The sequence below is a fragment of the Prionailurus viverrinus genome, unplaced genomic scaffold, assembly GCF_022837055.1.
Source record: "Prionailurus viverrinus isolate Anna unplaced genomic scaffold, UM_Priviv_1.0 scaffold_40, whole genome shotgun sequence".
Classification (NCBI taxonomy): domain Eukaryota; kingdom Metazoa; phylum Chordata; class Mammalia; order Carnivora; family Felidae; genus Prionailurus; species Prionailurus viverrinus.
The window spans coordinates 2700708-2724024 of record NW_025927608.1 but is presented as its reverse complement, the minus strand read 5'-3'; the positions used below and the strand labels follow the sequence as shown (position 1 = coordinate 2724024).

At 57.5% G+C, this 23317-nt stretch overlaps 1 protein-coding gene across 1 annotated transcript in view; it reads left to right on the top strand.

The window, feature by feature from the left end:
• Positions 1 to 489: 489 nt before the first annotated feature.
• Positions 490 to 23317, top strand: part of ABHD17C (abhydrolase domain containing 17C, depalmitoylase) — a 49784-nt gene continuing 26956 nt past the window's right edge. The window contains exon 1 of the mRNA XM_047846759.1: positions 490 to 1138. Coding sequence (XP_047702715.1) covers positions 546 to 1138 — 593 coding nt within the window. The 5' untranslated portion in view covers positions 490 to 545. The remainder of the gene's footprint in view (positions 1139 to 23317) is intronic.

Genomic DNA, 23317 nt, shown 5'->3' with positions numbered 1-23317 from the left:
CTCCACACGTGGCATCGGCCCAGCCGCCCGCGAGCAGAGACCCGGGGCCCGGGCATCCCGGAGACGCGCGCGCGCTCCCCGGGCCCGGCAGGTGCCCGCGCCCGCGCCCGCGTAGGGAGGGGTCGCGGGGAGCCCCGCCCAGGTGCCGAGACCCGCGGTGGGGGTGGGGGGTGGGGCGGCGCGCGGTAACCCGGAAGTGGCGGCGGCGGCGGGCGCGCGGGGGCGGGGGCGGCGCGCTGGAGCCATGGCCGCCGCCGCCGCCGCCGCCGCCGCCGCCGCCGGCTTTGTGTGCCGCGCGCGGGCCCCGGCCGCCCGCCCCTCGCCCCGGCCGCGGGGCCGCCGCTGACCCGCCCCGGCTCCGAGCGCCGCGCCCCGCCCCCTCCCGCCCCCTCCCGCCCCCGCCTCCTGCCGCCGGGCGGGCGGGCCGCAGCCGCCCTCCGCGCTCGCTCGCCCGCGCCCTCGCCCGCGCCCGCGCCCGCGCCCGCCCGCCCGCCTGCCCGGCCGCCGCCGCCGCCGCCGCCGCCGGCGGGCTCCCGGCCGCCCCGATGCCCGAGCCCGGCCCCAGGATGAACGGCTTCTCGCTGGGCGAGCTGTGCTGGCTCTTCTGCTGCCCGCCCTGCCCGAGCCGCATCGCCGCCAAGCTGGCCTTCCTGCCGCCCGAGCCCACCTACACGGTGCTGGCGCCCGAGCAGCGCGGCCCCGGCGCCCCGGCCCCGGCCTCCTCCTCCGCCTCCGCCGCCGCCGCCGCCGCCGCCGGGGCCCAGCCCGCGCCGCCGCCGCCCGAGGACGGCGCGGGCCCCGGCGCCTGCAGCCTGCACCTGAGCGAGCGCGCCGACTGGCAGTACTCGCAGCGCGAGCTGGACGCCGTCGAGGTCTTCTTCTCGCGCACCGCCCGGGACAACCGGCTGGGCTGCATGTTCGTGCGCTGCGCGCCCTCCAGCCGCTACACGCTGCTGTTCTCGCACGGCAACGCCGTGGACCTGGGCCAGATGTGCAGCTTCTACATCGGCCTGGGCTCGCGCATCAACTGCAACATCTTCTCCTACGACTACTCCGGCTACGGCGTCAGCTCGGGCAAGCCCTCCGAGAAGAACCTGTACGCCGACATCGACGCCGCCTGGCAGGCGCTGCGCACCCGGTGAGCCCGCGGGGGGGCGGGGGAGGAGGCGGGCGGGGGGGTCCCCCGGCCCCCCACCCCCCCCGCACCTCTCCGGGGTCCCCACCCTCGCCGGCCGCGCGGGGGGGGGGGGGTGGTGGGGCCGGGTGGGTTCGCCTGCCCCCTCCGCTCCTGGCCTTCCCGCTCCCCAAACGCCGCCGGGAGCGCGGATCCCGGGGCTTTGCCCGCTCAGGCACGCCTGGGTGCCGCCGGCCCGGGGCCCTCGTGGCTCCGGTCACCGCCCGCGGCGGCCTGGGGACGCCGCGGGGCCCGGGCAGGAACAACTTGGTTCGTTCGCGCCGAGTTTGTGCGAGCTGGCGGCCGGGGACCGAAGGTCGTCTCACTGCAGTGACCTTGGGCCAGGCGCGGGGGCCGCCAGACCCCGGTCTCAGGCCGGGAACCATCCGGGGGCGACACGGGATGGCTTCCAAAGACTTTCCCGTCGTCAGGTGCTCCGAGGGGCCACGTGTGGGCAGCCCTGGAGGTGGCCAGCCCTGGAGGTGGCCGGAGGGGCGGAGTGGGAAGTTAGTGGGAAGTTAGCCTCCTGGCCAGGAGCTTAGCTGGCGGCCTGTGGGCCTCGCACCTCACAGAGCCTCAGGAACAGGCCCAAGGTGAGTTTGAATCTTCTGGGATGGGGTTTGGGAATCACTTGACCTTGAGTTAGCATTCACAGAAGGACTGGGAAGTAGGTATGGAGGCGGGGCCTTTGGTGGACCAGGCCCAAACCCGGGTCGTGGTGCTCTGGTGAGACAGCACTCAGAAAACTTGAGGTCTGTTCTCCGCGTGGGCACGTGTCTGGCAGGCGGGCCAGTCACGTCGCCCGCTGTGCTCTAGCTGTGGTGTGTGTGACTTTTCGCCCACCCACCCCGGAGCCATGATGGTGACAATACTTGGGATCCTGTCTATCATGTCACCTGGTTTCCTCCCCCGGAAAGAGTCCCCAGGGTACATGCAGTTGGCCCTGTTACGGCGATGGGCACTTGATCTAAAATGTCTTTGCTTGGCTTATGCAGGTGGCCGACAGGAATGAGTTCTGTCTCCTTTCCTGTTCCTGCCATGTTCATAAATTACCCTCTGCCTTTCTGGGAAAACAGCTTGTCCGACAGAAGAACATTTCAGATGCTAATTTGTGTTCCCCTGGAGTCTTGAAGGACTTCTCTTGGCTGATAGTTTTTCGAAAATGACTTGGGCGGAGGAGACTGTATCGTACGTAGATACACTTGAGTCGGGGATCCGCGGTAGATACACTGAGTTGGGATCTGCGGTGGTTGAGAGCCACCTGTTCCTGGAAGGGGTTGCAAAACAGCGTGTCCTACACAGGCAATACATTGCTACAGTGTGCTGTTGGTAAAGGTAGTAAGCATAAGGGTTGGCCTGAAGTCCGTACGTAGATACACTGAGTCGGGGGTCCGCGGTAGATACACTGAGTTGGGATCTGCGGTGGTTGAGAGCCACCTGTTCCTGGAAGGGGTTGCAAAACAGCGTGTCCTACACAGGCAATACATTGCTACAGTGTGCTGTTGGTAAAGGTAGTAAGCATAAGGGTTGGCCTGAAGTCCGTAACAAACGAACCATTAAAGTCCTCCCTTGAGTATCAAGATGTTAGGAGCCCCTGTCCCAGCTTGTGCCAAACTGCATTAGAACTAAAGCCCGTCAGATTCAAGGCTAGCCCTTTGCCCTGAGTATACAGGTGTGGCCGTGTTACCACATAGGCGACGTGTAGTTATTTCCTGGAGACTTTTGCCACATTTAGTTTAATTAAAGGCACGGTTTCTGGATAAACAGTCCGATGCGGTTTTGGATTATCTGACGATGGATCTACATTTTTCCCATGATTTATGTAATTTCATGCCACAATTCACGTCTGGATCGATTCACACTCCTGTAAAACGGGTTAGAATTTATTTTATTTTTTTAATGTTCATTTATTTATGGAGAAAGAGAGGGAGCAAGGGAGGGACAGAGAGAGAGGAGAGAGAGGATCCCAAGCAGGCTCCGCACTGTCAGCACAGAGCCTGATGTGGGGCTTGATGTCACAACCCTGTGATCATGACCAAGAGTCGGACGCTTAACCGACCGAGCCCCCCAGGCGTCCCCAAAGTGGGTTAGAATTTAAAGGCTACAATGAGCGTCTCAGAGGTTGAAGAAACTTCCAAATGATCTTGCCCTGGGCTTTTCAAGCCTCTTCGACAGCGGCCCCCCAGTAACAAATACTACACGTCAGGTCTCTATCGAGCGCACACAGGTAACGTCGGTACCTGTCTGTATCCGTTTACACCCCAAGTGTTTCACAAACCCCTGTTTTTTTCTGTGGGCGACGTACTTGGTATAATGTCTTCCATTCGATTTCATAGTGAAACAATAGCAACAAACGAACAAGAAAAGAGTGCAGGTTGCTGGCCCCTGAATTTGTTTCCTCACTTCTGGCCATTGGTCTTGTGCCCACCTCGTCTGACGGAGGCCAGGGAAGGCCGTCGGACAGGGGACCAGTCTCTTGGCTGCTGGTTTAGTGCCCTACCCACGATGCCATGCGGGCCTATTTATCAGGTTTCTCAAGAGGGGCGTGTATGTGTCTCACTTACTCTGACAACTTAGGAGTCGCCCGATGCGGAAGCTGTTCGGCCCCTTAACGGCCTCCCGTCAGCGGCTCTCCCGTCCTCTGTGCTTCTTGGGCCCCAGGTGGGTTCCCGCAGGAGGACTGTAAGCCTGTAAGTCAGGTGTGCGCATCCCGCTTGCTTCCCCTCAGTACCCGGCCCGGTGCTGGCCTCCCTTCTCCCTCCTGATGCTCGCCTCCGGCCTCTCGAGTGTGCCCTCCTCCTGTGCCGGGAACACTCCATCCTGACCGGGTCCTGATTGGATCCGGAGACCCTTTGTGTCCCTGGGCACCTGGTACCCAGCCCTGCCCTTCCTGTACTTTCTTACCACATCCTGTTACTTAACTGTATTCCCACCAAATTGGAAGTCTCTTGAGGGCAGGAGCTCTGTGTCCTCCTTATGCCCCACAATGCCTTAAAATAATGGCATACATTAAATATTTGTTTAACGACGGGGCGCCTGGGTGGCTCAGTCGGTTGAGCGACTTCAGCTGAGGTCATGATCTCATGGTTTATGAGTTCACGCCCTGCGTCGGGCTCTGTGCTGACGGCTCAGAGCCTGGAGCTTGCTTCAGGTTCTGTCTGTCTGCCTGTCTCTCTCTCTCTGCCCTTCCCCGACTCACACTGTCTCTCCCCATCTCTCAAAAAGATGAATAAATGTTAAAAAAAAATTTTTTTAAAAAATATTTGGTTAGTGAATGGCACATATGGGTGCCCCATAAATAGATAAATGGGGTGAATTCAGTTTTTCCTAGGTTGGGCTCTTAGGAGAAGGAGTTGGGTTTAATTTTCCCTCCAAAGTTTTCACATCCAAGGGTACCACCGTAGGGGGTCATACGACGTACACGCACTGTGTCCGTGACGTGGATGTCCTCGGGATGGCGAAGCGTCTGTGCGTTTTCTTCACCTGTATCTGCCCCCCGTGTGCGCTGTCCCGGGCTGCCTAGTGCTGGGCTGGGGACTTCCCGCGTGGACACTGCCTGGGGCTCACGTGCCTGGGGTAGGTTAGCGGGGCCTCTAAGTGAGGAGCCGTGCGGCGGGCGGGCGAGTCTTCCAGAATAAAGGCTTCCGGAGGAAGGAAACTTGAAGCAAGCAGGGTGTTCGTTGCTGTTGGGCCAGCAGACGATTATTTTAAGCATTTGAACCTCGCTAGCCAAGGTGTGGAAGAGAAGCAGGTTCGCAGGATCCAGGAAGGGTGTGGACACAGTGTGGAGGAAGTCACGTGGCGTCCTGGTCCGTGGGCTGCTCTGAGGAGATGCCACAGCCTGGGTGGTCCTCGGGACCTCACGGTTTGTTCCTCACGCTTCTAGGGGCCGCGGGTCTGTGATCAGGGTGCCAGCGTGGTCGGGGTCCGGTGAGGACCCTCTTCCTGGTTGCAGGCTGCTGGCTTATGTATTTTCACTCGGCTCAAGGGACAAGGGGCCGTTCGCCGCACAACCTCGCCAGAGGGCTCCACGCTCGTGACCCGACCGCCTTCCGGAGGCCCCACCTCCTGACAGTATCACTTTGGGGGTGTGGTTTCAACTTAGGAGTTTTGGGGAGGGGACTCGTGACTGTCTAGCCCCCCCTCCCCGGCAGCCGGTGTGGGAACAGGGAGGCAAGGTGAGAACCTTCTACGAGTGAGGACCTGAGCGTGATCAACGGCTTGACGGTTAGGACGCGCGTGACGTTCGTGTTTTGAGGACGCGCGGTTGGGGGGAACGCGTCGGGACCCCCTGGGGATATTCGCAGACGGGACACTGGAAGCCGGGTGGCCTCCTTGGAAGGCGGTGTGTAACGATCTGGGGGGTGGCTCCTCCGTTGGCTCAGGTGGGCGGAGACGGAGAAGCCCCCTCGACACACGTCCCCGGGGGGGGGGGAGTCCTCGCGGACGTCGGCGTCGTAGGCTGTGCAGAAGTGCGACCCAGGGCTCAGGAAGGTGAGTCAAGCAGATAAGCCAGAGGATGGAGTGTGAGGCAGCCGGGAGCGTCTTCATCCGGAAGAACAGGAGGGGCACCCGCGCTCACCGTCGTCATTCACAGAAGTTGTGGGAACATCCGTCCGACGCGGAGCCTGTGGCGGAGCGAGGCATTTGGTGACAGAAACGCCGACCCAATCAGAGAAAGCCAGTGCAGACAGAGAGAGGTGACGTCCGGTGAGTGCGTGCAAATGGCTAATTAGGAAAGATAACGTTGCAGCCACACTCACTTCCTCTGCCGGCACACCATTAGCCGTTAAACGCACGTGTCGATGCGGGGCTCCGTAGGGTTCGCTCCCCTTGAGCATCCCTACCCGCAGACGCGTTCTTGTTTGCTTTTTTCTCCTTCTTTTTTTGGTGAAAGGTGGGATAGAGTTTAGAGGCATTTCTAAAAAATTTTGTAAGTGTTTTATTTTTGAGCCAGAGACAGAGCATGAACAGGGGACGGTCAGAGAGAGGGAGGCACAGAATCAGAAGCAGGCTCCAGGCTCCGAGCCATCAGCACAGAGCCCGACACGGGGCTCGAACTCACGGACCGCGAGCTCGTGACCTGAGCTGAAGTCAGACTCTACCCACTGAGCCACCCAGGCGCCCCTAGAGGCGTTTTGGATATGTAACCAAGTGTTGCTTTTTGTAACTTCTGTGTCTCTGATTCATAGGATCCGTAATTAGGAAACTGGTAGGTCCCGGGAAGGCTGTAGTGAGTGCCCTCGGGTGGTGGGACCCTTCCAGAGCCCTGTCTGCTGGTTGTGAATGCTGCGTATCGTTTGGCCTCTCCAGATGGGTCTCCCCTGGGAGCAGCAAAGCAGGCCCTTCCCGGGCTGGGGAAATTGCGGACCTGACTTCTCTGTTCTTAAGCCTTGTCAGAGGGGATACTACGGTGCCATTCGGGAAGGATGCTTCGGGTTTCTAGCTGGGCTTGACCGGGGACGAGGAGAACAGATGCGTTAGGGACGGTGTGTGACGTACGGGGAAAGTGCAGTGGTATTTCTAGAAAGGGAGCAGAGTATGGGCAGAGTATGGCTGAAGGCAGCCAGCGTGGGAATATCCCTCTCGGAAGACCGTGACTCTTAATAGATGCGTTGAAAAGTGCGTTTTGGGGTTTGCACAGCGCCTCTCACCTTGCTGTCTCGTCCCCTCTCCCTCCAAGTGCACCTGTTCCACGCCCGGCCGTCCACGCCACCTTCCCCACGCACCCGGCAGGGACGGTTTCTCTCCAGCCCAACGGGATTCGGAGCTTTGGGTCCGTGATTCACGATTATTCTCCACGGTTCTGTTTCACGGGCCTCACTTCCCCCTGGTGATCCCCTTGCGGAAGTCGTGACCAGCGACCCAGTGGGCAGTCAGTCCTGGGCGTGTTCTCTCGGCCAAACGTGTTGGTTTGTACGTAGGGTGCCCTTGGAGGCTCGGGCCGGAAACTGTGATCTGTGTCTTTCCGTAAGGGCAGAAAAGGCCTTTCTGGAGAAGTCACTTGCAGGATACACCCCGAGGGCACTTACGGTGCAGCCTTGGGGCGCCTGGGGGGCTCAGTTGGTTGAACATCTGACTCTTGATTTCAGCTCAGGTCATGACCTCACGGTTCGTGGGATCGAGTCCCGCGTCGGGCTCTGCGTCGGGTGTGGAGCCTGCTTGGGGTTCTCTCCCTCTCTGTCCCGTCACTGCCTCCTCTCTGTCTCTCTCAAAATAAATAAGAATAAACTTAGAAGAAGCCTTCCCTCCCGCTGCTCTCCTCCTCTCCGGATGCAGGACTTCTCCACCCTGTTCCGTGTCGGTAATCCCGCGTAAGACTCGGAGTCTGGCGTTCGGAACGGCGGCGAGAATTCTGGCCGCGTTCTGCTTGGCACTGCGCGGAACCTGTAAATCTCCAGGTGAAGAGGAAGGCTGGTGTGCAGGATGCAGAGTCTCAGCACAGATCCACTTAGGGCGTCACTAATCGGCTGTTCGGAAGACTGCTTTCTTTTTCCACATTGTTCTAAATAGCAGGCTTCCCGGTTTGTCTGAGAGATTTAATTTACAAATGTTAGATAAGCACAGAACCTTTTGAGCCGGGGAGATTCGTCCTGATCCCAGCTGTCCTTCTGGCCCATTATGTCACCTTGAACAAGGCGCCACACGCTTGGGTTTCCTGTTCCGAGAGAGAGAGAGAGAGAGAGAGAGCGGGCCCTGGGACTCTGCCAGCCAAGCTCCCGCCCCTCTGGTTGTGGGGCTGGTGAGGCCCGGTCTCCACGGAGCCCCGGCCTCCACAGGGCTCACTCTCACAAAAGAGCACAGGCCTTGAAAAATAGCCCACAATTCACTTCTTAAAGTGGGTCCGTAGATCAGCGACGTCTTTGCCTTTCTGTGACCACGCGTGTGGGCTCCCACGGCAGGTGACGGGCAGCAGGAAGAGGGCCTCCCCTCCCTCCTGCCCTGCAGCTGATGGCCCCCCCTGGGCTGCTGGGGACAAGTGGCCGGTAGCATGGACTAGGTTCTGAGCAGCCCCCGGGGCAGAGGAGAGTGGGCGGGCGTGGGTAGAGGAGGCAGGAGACACGGGCGAGCCTGTGTCGGCGTGGCTTGTGTGCGGCTGTCAGAGGCCCCCGGCTTGAGGTGACTTCGTGATTTGTGTCTTCATTTAGGCGATTTACAGCCGCACCGATCCCTGGCTCCTTACATCAGAGTAACGCAGCAAGGTTGTCTCAAGGGTGACCTGGAAAGGAATGTTCTCGCGAGTCTGAGCTCTCTCTGGGGCTTTTATGGTTAAGGGCAGAGGCTTTGGAGTCCAGCGGACCTGAGTCTGGCTCCCGCTGGTGCCACCCTTAGCTGCGTGGCCTCGGGCAGGTTTCCCAAGTGAGCCTCCGTGACAGGTGCAGTGGTAACAGTAACAGTAATAGCAAAGTAACAGCATAACCAGCACGTGTTCTAGCACGGCGCCTTCCACGAGGGGAGGGCGCCACGAGTGGGCCGTTTTTATCGTTTACGCTCATCAATACGGTTATTAGAGCCGTAACGACCGCATGTTCAGATCTTGCTGAAGGCCAGGCACTCAGATCAGAAAGACCATTAAAGAAATTGCTTCCTTCCCCGCTCTCCGTAGACGTAAGGCCAACCCTGGCCGGGCCGGCGCGGACGCAGAGAAGGGCAGAGATGTTTCAGTTTGACGCTTTTCCGCCCTTGTCCGTGGGAGACCGCGGGCACGGTGCAAACCCCCAGAGCACCAGACGCCCTCCCCCCCATCCCCCGTGTGCGGTGCTCTTTCGTCTGCACGCATACCCGCGATCAAGGTCACGTATGCGCTCGGCACACGAAGACGTGAGCAACACGAGAGCAGCGCGGTCAGATCCCGTCACGAAAGTTACGTGCACGTGGCCTGTCGGCATCTGTCATTGTGCCGCACCCCCCTTTCTCGCGCCGACGGGAGACGACGCGCGCCCACGCGAGGAGACCCGGTGAGGCGGGTGACGTGGCGTCAGGCCGCTGGTGACCTCCTGGCGATGCGTCGTGGGAGGGAGGGTCGTCTGCCTCCGGATCGCGTTTGCCTGCCGGGATCCGGGGGCATCACTGGGCTCGGTGCCCAGGAGGAGGGCTCTTCGAACGCGCTCGTCTGGGCTCCGGGTGTCCTGTCGTAGCTCTGGGGGGGGGGGTGTGCGTTGGGGTTCCGAATCCGACAGCACCCCCCACCCCCCTCCCCGGGCGTCTGGGTGCCCGCAGGAGGACCGAACAGGAGAGGAAACTTTGCCTGTAACCCGGCACCCTGCGGTCCCTTGGCAAACCCTTCCTCTTCTCCCTCCCCCAGGCCGCTGGCAGGCCGCACTCGCGGGGTGTATGTTCCGGCTGGAACCGGAGACTTCTTGGGGCTTAGAGTGAGGGGTGGGGAGGAGGAGAAGGTGAAAGCCAGCCCCCGCCACCCCCCAGGACGGTCCGGTGGCTCTACACGAACAGGACGACCTCAGCAGGCAGTTGGCCTTCCCTTTCCCTCAAGCTTCCGCGGGACCCGAATCGCACACTTCCTTCGAAAATCCGAGCGCTCCCACGGTGCCTCGTAGGTCTGATTCCTGTTGAGTCTTCGAGGCTCTGTCTTGGAGCTCACACCATTGGCTTGCTTGAGAGCGCTCGAGGACCCCGGCACCGTGGTGAACCTGTTTCCAGAAAGTCCAGGTCATGGCGCTTCGGCCCCCAGCCTGATAGTTGACTGTCGCGTATCAGTGATTTGCTGAGTCACCGGGAAGAGCGTGGCCACAAGATTACCTTTTAACGCAGTGCTGCTTCAGTTGTCCTGGGGGGGAAAAAGGAGCACAGAGAATCCCGTGGTGATCGTTAGTTTGTTTCTTTCGGCTCCATTTCTCAGTGGTTAAAAATGAAGTCGGGGCGGGGCGCCTGGGTGGCTCGGTCGGTTGAGCGGAGCTGAGCTGAGCGTCTGACTTCGGCTCAGGTCACGATCTCGCGGTTCGTGAGTTCGAGCTCCACGTCGGGCTCTGTGCTGACAGCTCGGAGCCTGGAGCCTGCTTCCGATTCTGTACCTCCCTCTCTCTCTGCCCCTCCCCTGCTCACATTCTGTCTCTCTCTCTCTCTCTCTCTCTCTCTCTCAAAAATAAATAAGGATTAAAAAAATTAAAAAAAAAAAAGAAATCTGGGCAGTTCGGTTGCGGGAGGAGTGCGAAGGGAGCCTGTATTCAGTGGGTTTCCAGACGTTAATTATAACTGCGAGCTAAGTCCTCTGCTAGTGTGGTTAGTAATCAAGTGAGAGTTCCTACTTACCCAACACTATTTCTGGCGATTGTCGCGGACAGAACCAGACCATGTGTCGTGAGGATTATAGTGCTGCAAAGGTCTGTGTACAGGAGTTGTATATGCCGGTTTAACTTCAGTATTTTGATTTATCCCTCTTGTCATAAATAACCCAGAGATATTTAAAATTCCCTGTTTTTGGTTGCTGGGTTTTTTTTTGAGTTTTTGAGTTTTATTTATTTTGGGGGGAGGGTGCAGAGAGAGAGAGAGGGAGAGGGAGAGAGAGAACCCCAAGCAGGCTCCACGCTGTCGGCACTGAGCCTGACTTGGGGCTTGATCTCATGAACCTCAAGCTCATGACCTGAGCCGAAATCCAGAGTCAGATGCTTAACCGACTGAGCCACCCGGGCGCCCCTGAAATAGTTTTTTGAGTGAACGTGCTGTCATGTATTTAATTGGATGAAATTAGTTTTTCTCACTCAAACTTCGAGAAAACCCCAGAAAGGACGTCATGATGAGAGGGCCGAAGATGGCAGGAATGTCACCGTGAAGGCTTTCCCCGTGTCTGCCTCTGTCCCTGACGCCCAGCGGGAGCTGGCTGGCCTGGGGTCCCTCCGCCCCTGGGCTGCACCCCCGGGGGGCCCCGCCACCCCTCAGAGTCACGTACTGTAAACACAGCTCGTCACCACTCCGACCTTGTGTCGCCCTGTGTTTTCCGGGTCCCCTCGGGTGCCTCGCTGTCCGTCGCACGTCTGGCCAGCCACACCTTGCTGCTGAGTCATCAGAGCTCGCTCGCCGGATCACAGTTGTCTGGGTCCCACCCACGGGGACGTCCCTGGAGCCTGCTCTCAGCACCCCCGCTTCCTCGTCGCTGGGCCCGTCCCTCGCCCTCCCTGCCCTTCGCCACCGGCTGGGCTCCACAGCCCCCACCGCGGCCGCACCTTGTACGTATCGTGTCGCCTCCCGCGGCGCTCCGCCATCGGGATCTGGAATCAGGAAACATCCCTTTCTGACTCAGTCTCGTGTTCTCTTGCATATGCTTGTTCAGCGAATGTACTAAGGGCCTGTCGTGGAGCAGACATTGTCCCAGAGCAAAACAAGCACAAAACCTCTGGTGCTTGCCTTGCAAGGGGCAGAAACCAAGGAAAAGCAGCCAACCCCGTGATTCTGTAAACAGTATTTGATGAGAACACGGTCCGTGTTGGGGAAAAGGGCGGAGAATGTAGAACGGAGTAGGGTGATGGGCGTCCCGGAGAGTGGGCGCCCACAGTGCGGTTTTCAAAGGTGAGAACGTGCTTCATGCGGAGAGCGACACGTGGCCTGAACTGCCAAGGGGTCAGCCCCGTGGCTCCGTGCAGGTGCAGGAAAGGCCAGGGGACGGAGGCCCTAAGGTTCGTGGAACATCAGGGAAGCCAGTGTGGCCGGAGCAGGGCCACGAGGCGTGCACAGTGGGGGCCGTGAGAACGGGGACACAGTGAAGGGGGGCGGTGGGGGTCCTACGGCGTGTAACGGGGGCCTCGGGGACAGAAGGGACCGGATTTGACGGGTGTCAGTGGTTCTGGGTGATTGTGTTGGTGACGAACAGAGGGCCCGGGTACCGGGGAGGGAGGAAGACGGGTTGGGACTCCCCTGGGGGATCGCGGGTTAGAGGCCATGGTGGCAGCAGACATGATGAGAAGGGCTCGGATCCGGGGTGCTCTTGTGCAGACAGACCACCGGCATTCGCCGAGCCCAGTGGGGACGGGAGGGGCATGGACGAGTCCGAGGGTCTTGGCTGAGCAGCAGGAGGCCGGAGTCGCTCCTCACTGAGGTGGCTGGGGGCTGGCGTGGCTCCCAAGTGCCAAGGCTGGGCCGGGACTCCGGCTGGGGCATTGTCGCCTTTGAGATGCCCATCAGACGTCCAGGGGGTCAAGTGGAGGGGCGACAGGGTGCGAGCCTGGACTTTGGGATGAATTTGGGAATTGTCCCTTCAAAGGAGGAGAGGCCACGAAACCAAAAGCAAATCGGAGAGATTGGGCGTTTGCCTAGAAGAACCCTGCCTGTGTCCCTTGGCCCTCGAGGGAGCCCCACGTGGCAAGGTCAGGGGCTCCCCCGAGTGACGGGTGTCTCCTTGGGGGACAGCACCATGCCGTCTGGTGACATGTGCTCTGCTTGGTGGCTGGTGGCTCCCAGGTCACGCTCTGTGCCTGGAGGGCTGGACCCCCTTGGTCTGTTCCCAGCGCCTGTGTGGTTCCCCGCGGAAGGCACTGCCCACTCCTGGGTCCGGCCATCACCCCCGGGTCCCTTTGGTGCTGCGAGCCTCCTGGCTTCCCCAACTAGCTTCTGGAAAGCCTGACGCTGCTCCCCGGGGACCAGCGTTTCACAGCGTGTAGGGTGTGAGAGCATCTCCGCTACCTTTGCACGATCAGGTGTGGCAAAGACTGTGGTTTTAATTGCCGTGATCCCTGCTGCCCGCCTGTTGTCCCCACGTGTCCCCTCTGAGCTGAACGGGGGACGAGAGCTCCTTGGGGGCCTCCGTAGCCCCCGCTCGCTCTGTGGCCCCTGCTTCCGTTGTCTGCGTTTTCCTCTTGTGTCCACGTTTACCAGGAGCTGCAAAGGTGATTCCTTAACACCCGGGACGGTTGGAACCTGAGGGTGTCGGGAGTGGCCTCTTCCACCCACAGTGTTTTCTGGCCAGGCTCGTTGAAAGGGCCGCCGCCTGTGTGCCTGTGGAGATTGGACAGCCAGGCTCCCCGAGCTCTCTGCCCAGACCGCCCTTCTCCAGCCCGCACACCCCGCTGACCATCCCCCCTGCGCCTGCGGACCGGACCCGTGGTCCCCACAAAGCCCGGGTCCCTTTCTCTGCTCCCACAGCTCTGACCATAGCTCGCTGGCTCTCGTCACTGCTAGTGAGAGCTCCTGGCTGGTTCTGACCACAGCTGACTCGTCTGCAGGAGCACAGTGTCCCTGGGGTGTCCAGGTGGCTCAGTCAGTTAAGCATCCAACTTCGGCTCGGGCGATGATCTCGTGGTTTGTGGGTTCGAGCCCCGTGTCGAGCTCTGTGCTGACAGCTTGGAGCTCGGGACCTGCTTCGGATTCTGTGTCTCCCTCTCCCTCTGCCCCTCCCCCACTCAGGCTCTGTCTCTCTCTCTCTCTCTCTCTTTCAAACATAAATAAACATTAAAAAAAAAAACCCACGTCCTTATCCCCCACCTTCAATGGTTATCAATATTCTGCCATACCTGTGACATGCTTCTGCCCACACCCCTCCCCCATGCGATTATCACCTTCCTGTAGGTCGTCTTTATTGCGAGGAAAAATCCACACCATCGACATGCACAAATCCTATCCTAGCTGTCTGATTTCCCGGCAACCTCTTGCTGTCTGTATCAGCATTCAGACGTGGTGATGAGCCAGCTGCAGAACCAGGCTTACCTGGGTGCGTTGTGGGAGGCGTCCTGGCATTATTGGAGTATGGGTTGCAATACGAGAGTGGATCTCAGGGGGATATTAAATAGATTTAATACCAAATACGTATCAAAGGAAAGGTGCCGGAGTCTCGGCTACTGATTTTCAACATCAGCGTCGTAAAGATTAGATAGATAGACAGACAGACAGGCAGGCAGGCAGAGGTATGGCCCATCTATTTGTAACGAGTGGGGTGCAGTGGAAAGATCACGGGTGGTCCGGAGCTCGGAGACGTGGTCCTGCTTAGGCACTGAGATGCACAGGCACGCGGCGCCTGGTCCTGTCCTGTCTTCGGGCCCCATTTTCTCTCTTCATAAACCAGAGGTTTGCTTGGATGTCAGTTTGGGTTTCGCCATGACTCCCGGAACCTCTTCTTTGTGTGGAGCAAATGTCATACGTTACGTAGTTCTAATCATCGCATCTGTAGGGCAGGGACTGTTGTTGTCTCCAGTTTAGCGATTGGAAGACCAAGGACCAGGAAAAGAGGGACGACTTGACCAGGGTCCCATGGAGTCGAGAGGTGAGCCGGGATTTGGACCCAGGCAGCCTGCTCCTGGAGCTCACGTTCTAAAATCAGATAGTGTTCTCTCCATCAGTGGGCTCCCAGGGTGATGGGCACTGAGCGTCTTGGAAGGTACTCAAGGCTGCACACTGCACACGTGGAAACAGCAGAACTTCTATTTCTGTTCATTATTATTTTTCAGTGTCTGCTTTTTTGCTTTAAATGTTCATAAGGTTTCATACAAAGTTTTAAAAATTTTTTAATGTTTATTTTTGACAGAGAGAGAGAGAGAGAGAATGAGTAGGGGAGGGGCAGAGATAGAGGGAGACACAGAATCGGAAGCAGCCTCCAGGCTCCGAGTTGCCAGCCCAGAGCCCGGCGCGGGGCTCGAACTCGTGGACCGTGAGATCATGACCCGAGCTGAAGTCGGATGCCCAACCGACCGAGGTACCCAGTCACCCCAGGTTTCATACGATGCTTTAAAACACTCATATGTATATATCTATATTTGTACATGCATCGGATACGTGTGCTCATTTTTATTAAAAGACATTTTTTTATTTTTGAGAGAGAGACAGAGAGCAAGGGAGAGAGAGAATCCCCAGCAGGCTCCACGCTCTCACCACGGAGCCTGATGTGGGGCTCAAACCCACAAACTGAGATCACGACCTGAGCTGAAACCAAGAGTCGGACACATAACCGACTGAGCCATCCAGGCGCCCCCTATATGTGCTCATTTTTAGGAAGGAGGAAGCGTGGTGAAAAGTTTGGACACCGGTGGTCTAGACGCATACTGTTACTTAGTGTTTCTTGGACTTCTTCTCTTAGAATCACAGGATCTGAGCAGGCTGAGAAATTTAAATTTTTAGAATTTTCAACCTTACAATTTGCCTGACGTGTGTCAGGTGCTGGGCCAGATGCTTGGTACAATCTTTCATTGTTATTAGGCCTTTTATAGTACAGAAAAAAAAAAAAAACCCTTCCATTTGCATTTAAAAGATGACTTTGAATACCCTTGGAGAGACTTCCCCCCGTGGAATTCTGTATTTTTGTCTAGCAGTATTCTGAAGACACAAAATGTCTCCTGAACCTTTGGAAATCAGCTGAAAAGAAGGAAAGAAAAAAGGACTTGAAAAAGAGGGGCGCCTGGGGGGCTCAGTCAGTCAAGCGTTCAACTTCGGCTCAGGTCGTGATCTCGCGGTTGGTGAGTTCGAGCCCCGGGTTGGGCTCTGTGCCGACAGCGCAGAGCCCAGGACCTGCTTCGGATCCTGTGTCTCCCCCTCTCTCTGCCCGTCCCCGGCTCCTGCTCTGTCTCTCCCCTTCCCTCAAAAATAAACAAACGTGAGAAAATTTTATTAGAAAAAGATTTTCAGAATAGCACCCTGCCTTTCTGAAGGGTGGTGTACCCTCCAGGGCACTTTCCTGTGTGCCCTCTCTGGTCCCGAGAAGCGTTTGGGGAGAAAGGGACTGTCATTTGCACTCGGGACGCTAATACAAGGAGGTTTAGGGAGAGTGAGTGGTCGGCAGTAGCCCGGGGGCTGCGAAGCGGCCGAGGGCCAGGCGTCAGTGTCTTTGTCTGGATGATCAGATTCCTTCCGGCGCGGCCTCTCTGAATGTGCTGCGGCCTGGACACTCTTACAGCTTGCTCTCCGGCGATGTTGTCCGTCGTCCTGTACGGATGGTCCAGCAATGCGGGCTTTCCACATTTTACCTTTTTTTTTTTTTTTTTTTTAGCACATTGGCTTCTATCTCTCGTTCCTGTGTTTATTGTCCTTCCTGAGACTGGCTCTGAAGAGCCATCATGACCTATTTTAATAACACGGAACAGCGTTTTATTCCTGAGCCTTTCAAGGCAGACCCGTTTCCCCTACTGAGCTGCAGGGCTTGTGTTTGCGGACGGGGAGTGAAAAGTCCTTGCGAATCCACCTTGCGAAGCACCTTGGCGTGCTCTAGGCTCGACAGAGCACCTCAGAAAGGCGTCTGGAGTGGAGCCCACCCCGAGGATACAGGGTGGTCCTCGTCCCCGGCTGCCCGAAGCCTAGTACTTGGCATTTCTCAGCAAGGGCTCTTCTGCCTAATCCCAGACGACCCTCTTGACGTGTCCCTGTCCCAACGGGCAGGGGACAGCAAGTGGCGTAAGTCCTTGGAAACCTCTCCACTTTGCGGGTTCTTACCAAGGCGCGAAAGCGACAGGGTCTTTGCAAGCCGACAGCGAGAGGGGCGCAGGCAGCGGAAGGCTGAGGTTTGGAACGGCTGCAGGTGTCTTGCCAGAGTGGACCCCGATGTCAGGTGCCATTCGTAAGGGAAATCGTCTCTCCCCCCCTCCCCCAGCCCCTCGCCCCACAGGAGTTTAGTTTTCCGGAATTGTAGCCGGAGACGTTAAGGGGCAAGGTTGTTCATCTAGTTAACTGTGCCGTGCCCGATGAAGCCCGTGGTGTCTATCGGTGGATTTGAAGGCTCCAGCCCTTCTCTTGCCAGGGAAGCCACTCGAGCGTGTGGTCGCACGATCCTTGGGAGGGACGTGAGGACTGGGGGACTCCAGCGGGTCCCCGTGCCAGTCCATGGTGCCGGGAGACACATTTGCTCATCCACAGCAAGGGAAGAACAATAAGGACAGCGGCGGTGTCTCAGAGCCAGGCGTCTTTAGTGGGTCCAATATTGCTGAGATTTGTGCCGCTCCTGCGTTTTGTTGTCAAAATCACCTTTCACGCCATTTTACTTGGCAGACTGAATCGTCTCCCTGTCTCATTGGAGGAGGGAAGGAAGGGGCAGCCTGGCCGGTGTGTGAAAGCTGGAAAAGTCCAGATCTACTCAGTTAGTCTAGGTCATGCTTGATTCAAGAATTTCTTTATTCTTGAAAAAAAAAAAACTTGGCTACCATCAAGTGCAAAATTTGATCACCGTCGTAGGTTCTCGGTATATTTTCGCGACCCGCTACTAATTATTTAGCTTTTGTGTTTGCTTTAGTAATATAAAGTAAACCTCCGAAAGCTTTCCCTCAGAGAAGAGCTGGGGAGGTGATAGGACTTCCTATCATAGGACTGGGGAAACCTCGGACTGTGTGGTCCTGTCTGTCTCCCCCTTAACTCCCGCCAACCCCCTCCAATCCCCAGGTGGCCGACCACCTGAATCCTGGATTTATCTTTGCCGGTGGTTCCTTGACTACTGGTAGCCATTCAGGCTCAAATGTTGTCTGGATGAATAACTGAATTCACACCTGGAAATCACCAGTTGAATCCTTCTAAGAAGGACAACTTTTTTCTGTGGTTAAGCTCAACTCTTTTACGTTTTCTCTTCCCTGTCCTAATTCTTGGTTCGCTGTTGTGTTGAACCACCGTGCACTTGGAAACCACTATCCTCAGGTACGCTCCCTCAGGGCAAAGCTCGTCTCGGACTTCCCTACAGAATGGAACGCCAGGGGGAGCCTCAGCGAGTGCTGGTACCTAATCATCTCTTTTCGCAGGCTCAGTACCCCCGGTTCTTTCGACCCCTCACGGTTGTGGTGGTCCTCCCTGAATGCGCTCTGGTTTAGCGACATCTCTGAGACTTTTTTTTTTTTTTTATTTTTTTTTTCAACGTTTATTTATTTTTTTGGGGACAGAGAGAGACAGAGCATGAACGGGGGAGGGGCAGAGAGAGAGGGAGACACAGAATCAGAAACAGGCTCCAGGCTCCGGGCCATCAGCTCAGAGCCTGACGCGGGGCTCGAACTCACGGACCGCGAGATCGTGACCTGGCTGAAGTCGGACGCTTAACCGACTGCGCCACCCAGGCGCCCCTACATCTCAGTTTTCAAGGAGTCTTTTTTTTTGGTCCATCGAGGCCTTTTATTTGTATGTACGTGTTACCTCCCTAGAGGAGGAATCCCAGGATTTTCCCTCCTGCGTGTTTTCGTCCGGCTTCTTCATGGTCCGTGATGCCAGCTGAGGCTGTCAGTCCGACGAAACCAGACCGGTGGAACGGGACCAGACGATTACGCGGTTTTTCTAGGTCCTGGAGTCGTACGGCAGACCGGGGGCGGCTCACCCCATACGTGTTTCACCTGCTGCCTGTGGGGTTCCCAGCGGTTTTCCCAGCTCTGTGAGCATCAGTGACCCCAAGCTCCCCAGTGTAACCGTGCTCCATCACCAGGGCCGGAAACCGGACGCTGACTTCGGAGCACGACCTGGTAAGAACCTGGCGTCTGCCTCTCTTTTCGGCGTCGGTGATGCTCCTGAGAGCGTCTGCCGGGACCGTCATGCGCACCCTCACGGGGCCCCCGAAGGATGGCGGGAAGAGCAAACGGTCTTTAAAACACATTTATTTGTAGCTTTTCATACATATTCTTGAACATAGCCTCTGTCGGCCGGAGGCCGGTGAGCATTTGATGGTGGAAAACACCAAAAACAAAACCAAGAGCCCTCCCAAAGCCCTGGTACCTCTGACACTTTTCATCTTTGCCTTGACCGCGGGGCTTAGTTTTAGTACTTCTGTTTTTCCCGTCGTCCGTTCGCTTGGTAAACTAAGAGCGAGACGCACTTAAACAGTGACTTTAAAATCTTTGTCGTCCCGAAGAGCTTAGGATGCCCTCGAGCCGAGTTCCCACACGGTTGCAGTGACACAGTCGGGGGGTTTCACGAGTCTGCTGAGCCGCTGGCCCGACTGGGCGCTCCGGTGGCACATCACCGTCGTGTGGTGCGTGCACTGTGACGCCGGCTCGTCCGGAAGGTGGGCTGGGCTGGGAGAGCAGGGGTTTCTGGAGTCGGCTGATGCTACCGTCCCGACAGCCCCCTCAGAATTGCGCCTCACTCGAAGCTTTGGACCGCTCCCAGCGCCCTCCCCTCAAGTCAGCTGGTTTGCTGTGCACGCGGACTCTTTCCACGTGAGGCCTCAGGCCTGCGCTGCGGCAGTCTTTGAGACCGGCTTTGGAGATTCTAAACGTCGTCTCGTAATTTCAGGCCCCGCGCTTGGCCCGCCAGTATCTCCTTGCCGCTGACCTTATTAATATTCAGTCTTGGTTTTGAGATCAGATTCTGAAATGTAATTACCGTAGATTAGCAGCTGGTGACTTGGAGGACGGTGGCTTCGTTCCAGGGCGATGGTGTCACCCTGCATCCGCCGGAGGCGCGGCCGGTTTGTGAAGGGCGCGGTGAGGGCAGAGAAACTTCGCCGGTCGGTCCCGGGTGTGCCTGCGTTTCGTCCCGCCGACGGCTGTGACCAGCCCCCCTCCTCGTCTTTGTGAAGGAAGGGTGTGTTTGGGGAAGTCCCGGAGAACGTGTCCCGGTAACAAATACGGCGAGGGTCACTGCCGGCACCGGGTCCTACCGACGCGCCAGCGAGAAACGTAGACAGGACGACGTGAGACGTGAGTGACATCCTAGCGACGGAACTTAACGTTTTGACTCAAGCGATACGTGTGTGTAGAGTGATAATAAACAGGGGAGATTATGACAAAAGCCACGGACTCCCCAGCACCCAGGAACGACCTTGGACAGCACTTTGATTTTCTGCTGTGAAACACAAGGATTCTTCTCCATCATCCACTCCTGCTGACTTCCTTTTGCCGTTTCCAGCGTTTGCTGGTTCTTTGGCCTCCATTGGCCGTGTTTGTGATCGCGGGTAAGAAGCTTCTGTTCCAGCCCAGCCCCGTCCGCTCAGTGAGCCCGTGAGCCGGCCCGTCTCCACATGCCCCCTGCCAGCCAGGCTTTCACCGAGGGCCGGGGTCCGCTTGCGTAGTGCCCTCCTGGCATGGCCTCTGGTACCCCGGCCTGCAGGCCCCCCTCTGCCTCTCGAGGTCCCCGTCTCTTTGTCTAGTTCGTTTGACATCCCGGGACATCTCTTTGGCTTGGTGCTGTAGCCTCTGAGTTAGATTTTCTGTGTTAGCATTATGTGTCTTTTGTCTGTCAGTTCATGGTTAGCCTTTGACTTTCCTTTTTCAGAGCACCCTGTTCTTGTTTTATGGATGTGTGTTCTCAGATCCATCAGTATCCCTGCTCTTTTGGTATCCCTTTTTTTTTCTTTTAAGTCCTAAGAGCTGGCCCCTCACTTGTCTGTTCGTGTGAGGCTCGCACTTGGGGCTCCAGTGCCCCCCGTTTTCCTGGTGTGTTGGGTAGTGTCTGTCAGTGATTAGGAGCTTGGTCTCTGCCTCAGACTCAGGTTGAATCCTCGCCGTACCTTTTCCTGCATGGAAAGCACTTTCGTCATGACGACGGCAGCTGCCAGCCAGACGTGTTGAGGTTAGATGAGTCTGTAGCCGCCAAGGTGTTAGAATTATGCCGGATCAGCAGGAGATGCTCAGCACGTGTCTGCTGCCCTGACGGCTGTGTCTGGTGCTCTGTGAGAACTGGGTCGTCGGGTTGGGTGTCCTCATGTGGCATGAGCAGATCTGTCCCTCCCTCCCATGGCCTCTCCCCGAGAGGGAAGGCAGCCTGGGCGTGTTCCCTGAGATGCACATTCTGTTCGCGGGTGGAAGGAGGCCCCGGGGTCAGGATGGGGATGAGTTCACTCAAGGGCAGGAACCAGAAGTCCTCGCTCACCCCAGGGGGCCTTAGGGTCTGGGGGGGGGGGGGAGGGGCGGATCTGTGCGATTCCCTATTTTTAGCTCTGTGCCAGTTTTGAGCCTGAAGCCGTCTGGTGATCCCCGCGGTTCCCAGTTTCCCCGCAGTGTCCTGTCTCCCGGACAACTTTATGCACTCGCTTTCATCCGTCAACAATCGCCACTCCCCTTCTGTGCCCTGGAAAGGCGCCGAAATCTCTTGTGCTCTGATTCTGCCCCATCCTCCCGTCCTCTCTGCCCTGGTGGGCTTGGTCCTTTCTGGACTCAGTGTTTCTTCTTCAGTGGGGTTTGAGGGCAGGCGGCTGGGAAGCAAGTATCAAATGGACTGGGCCCTCATTTTGACCTAGTGGTCAGACGGATCTTAAATTACTGCTTCATAAACCAGTGTTTCTTCTTCTTTTTTTAAACTTTATTTTCTAATGTTTATTTTTTATTTTTGAGAGAGAGAGACAGAGCACAAGCAGGGGAGGTCAGAGAGAGAGGGAGGCACAGAATCCGAAGCAGGCCCCAGGCTCTGAGCTGTCAGCACAGAGCCCGACGCGGGGGCTTGAACTCACGAACCATAAAATCATGACCTGAGCCAAAGTCGGATGCTCAACCGACTGAGCCTCCCCGGTCGCCCCGCGAACCAGTATTTCGCTGTGAACTGTCGAGGTCATCATGTGTGCTGGTGACCAGGGCCGCCCTGGGCACGGCCTGCACTCCGTATGGGGAGACCTTCCTGGGTTTCGTAGGGCGGAATCCCTTGCAGTCTGACTTGCTGTCCAATGATGCAGGGATGGGCAGGATCCTGCCGTTAGGGCCTCCGCTCCTCGTGTCTTTAGGAATGCCGCAATCCAGCGAGAATTCACCACGGGTCGCCTTGGGGACCCCACATCCCCCTCTTGATGGGGGTCCAGAGTGGAGCACACGGAGCCAGACGCACCAAATGACTGTCAAGAGACACTTCGTTAACGTTCAGTGAGAAATCTTAGGGGAGGCGGGTATTTGCACGGTCTCTGTAGGCAAAACCCCAGAGAAGCCGGGTCGCCGAAGGTTCCTCAGGGCGTCGGGAGCCCCCACAGAGGAGATGCTGTTACTTCGAGTGGTGGATAACACGAGTTCCTTCTGATCCTAAAAGCGGGCCAGCTGGAGAGTCACCGGTCAGGGAGGCCCGTCCCCTCGGCGCTGCTCGGGCCTTCGAGCAAAGTTCGTTTTACCTGATTTTTAAAATAAGGCGTTGGAAAGTATTCTGTGTATTGTGCTCTAAGGGAGCTTAAACTATAACAAAAGTCAAGGGCTTAAAATAGGGTAACGCTGGGGGCTTTTGGGAAACCGAGGGGCCCAGGGAGGTGGGCATCTGGCATTTGTGGGGCGCTCACGGTGCAGTGCGGGGAACCTGGTCTCCTGTCCCTCAGCCTCTCTGAGCTCAGGTGGGCCAGGGGGCCGGGGGGCCAGACCGCCCACGGGCAGTGAGCCCAGCCGCCGAGTGTGGGCCCCGCGTTGGGCTCCTGGGCTGGCCCTCCCGGCCACATCTGTGGATGCTGGTTCTGGAGGACATCGCTCGTGGGGACCGTCAGCTGGCAGGGCCCCTCCTCCAGCCCAGACTGCAGGGGCAGGTCCTGAGCCGAGGAAGAGAAGCCAGCAGCCCACGGGACAGACGGCGGGCCGCGCGAGCTTGACCCACGTCGGGGTTCAAGGCAGGAGGTCGGTGGACATTCACCTGCGGCGGGTGGTTCTGAGAAGCAGTTCTTGCTCCACAGTTATTGGGAGTTTTCCCAGCCAGATGGACATTCGGGATAAGTTTGACTTGTCACAGAGTCAAGCGATAGGCCTGAAGTGAGGTCAGGTTTCGATTATCTGGGACTCTCGGGGGCTCCATTCACTCGGAAGGCCTTTGGTTGGCGCGTTAAGGCGCTGTTTAGACAGAAGCCCTGCAGGAAGCCACAGCCCGGGGCCAGCGCGGCCTGGCGTGTGTTACCTCAAGTACCAAAGCCGATAACCATTTGCGATGAAGTCTTTCTCAACGTTTTATGTAATCCTTTTCTGTCCTAGGCAGAAAATACATTGAGGAGCCGGGGTCATCACTATGGAAGTTGGGTTTCGGACCACGTGGTGATTTTTGACCGACCGATTTGTGTCTCGCCGTGAATCATCCGTGAAACAAAGGGAGATACGTTACAGTGAGGGAAAGATAAAAACATGGCCGGAAACATAAAACGGAGCCAGAAGCGGGGTTTAGAAGTGCCTTCCACAGGGACGGCGTGGCCCCCGCTCCGTGGGTCCGTGGGGGTCATGGACGCCCTGCCCTAGGCTCGCTGGAGTGCTTGCTTTATTTTCGTCATCTCATTATTCCTTCACGTGGTTTTCTTCTTGTTTTGAGTGGAATTTGAGGGGGAGGATAGAGACACAGGCCTTCCCCTTCCCCATTTGCGTTATGAGT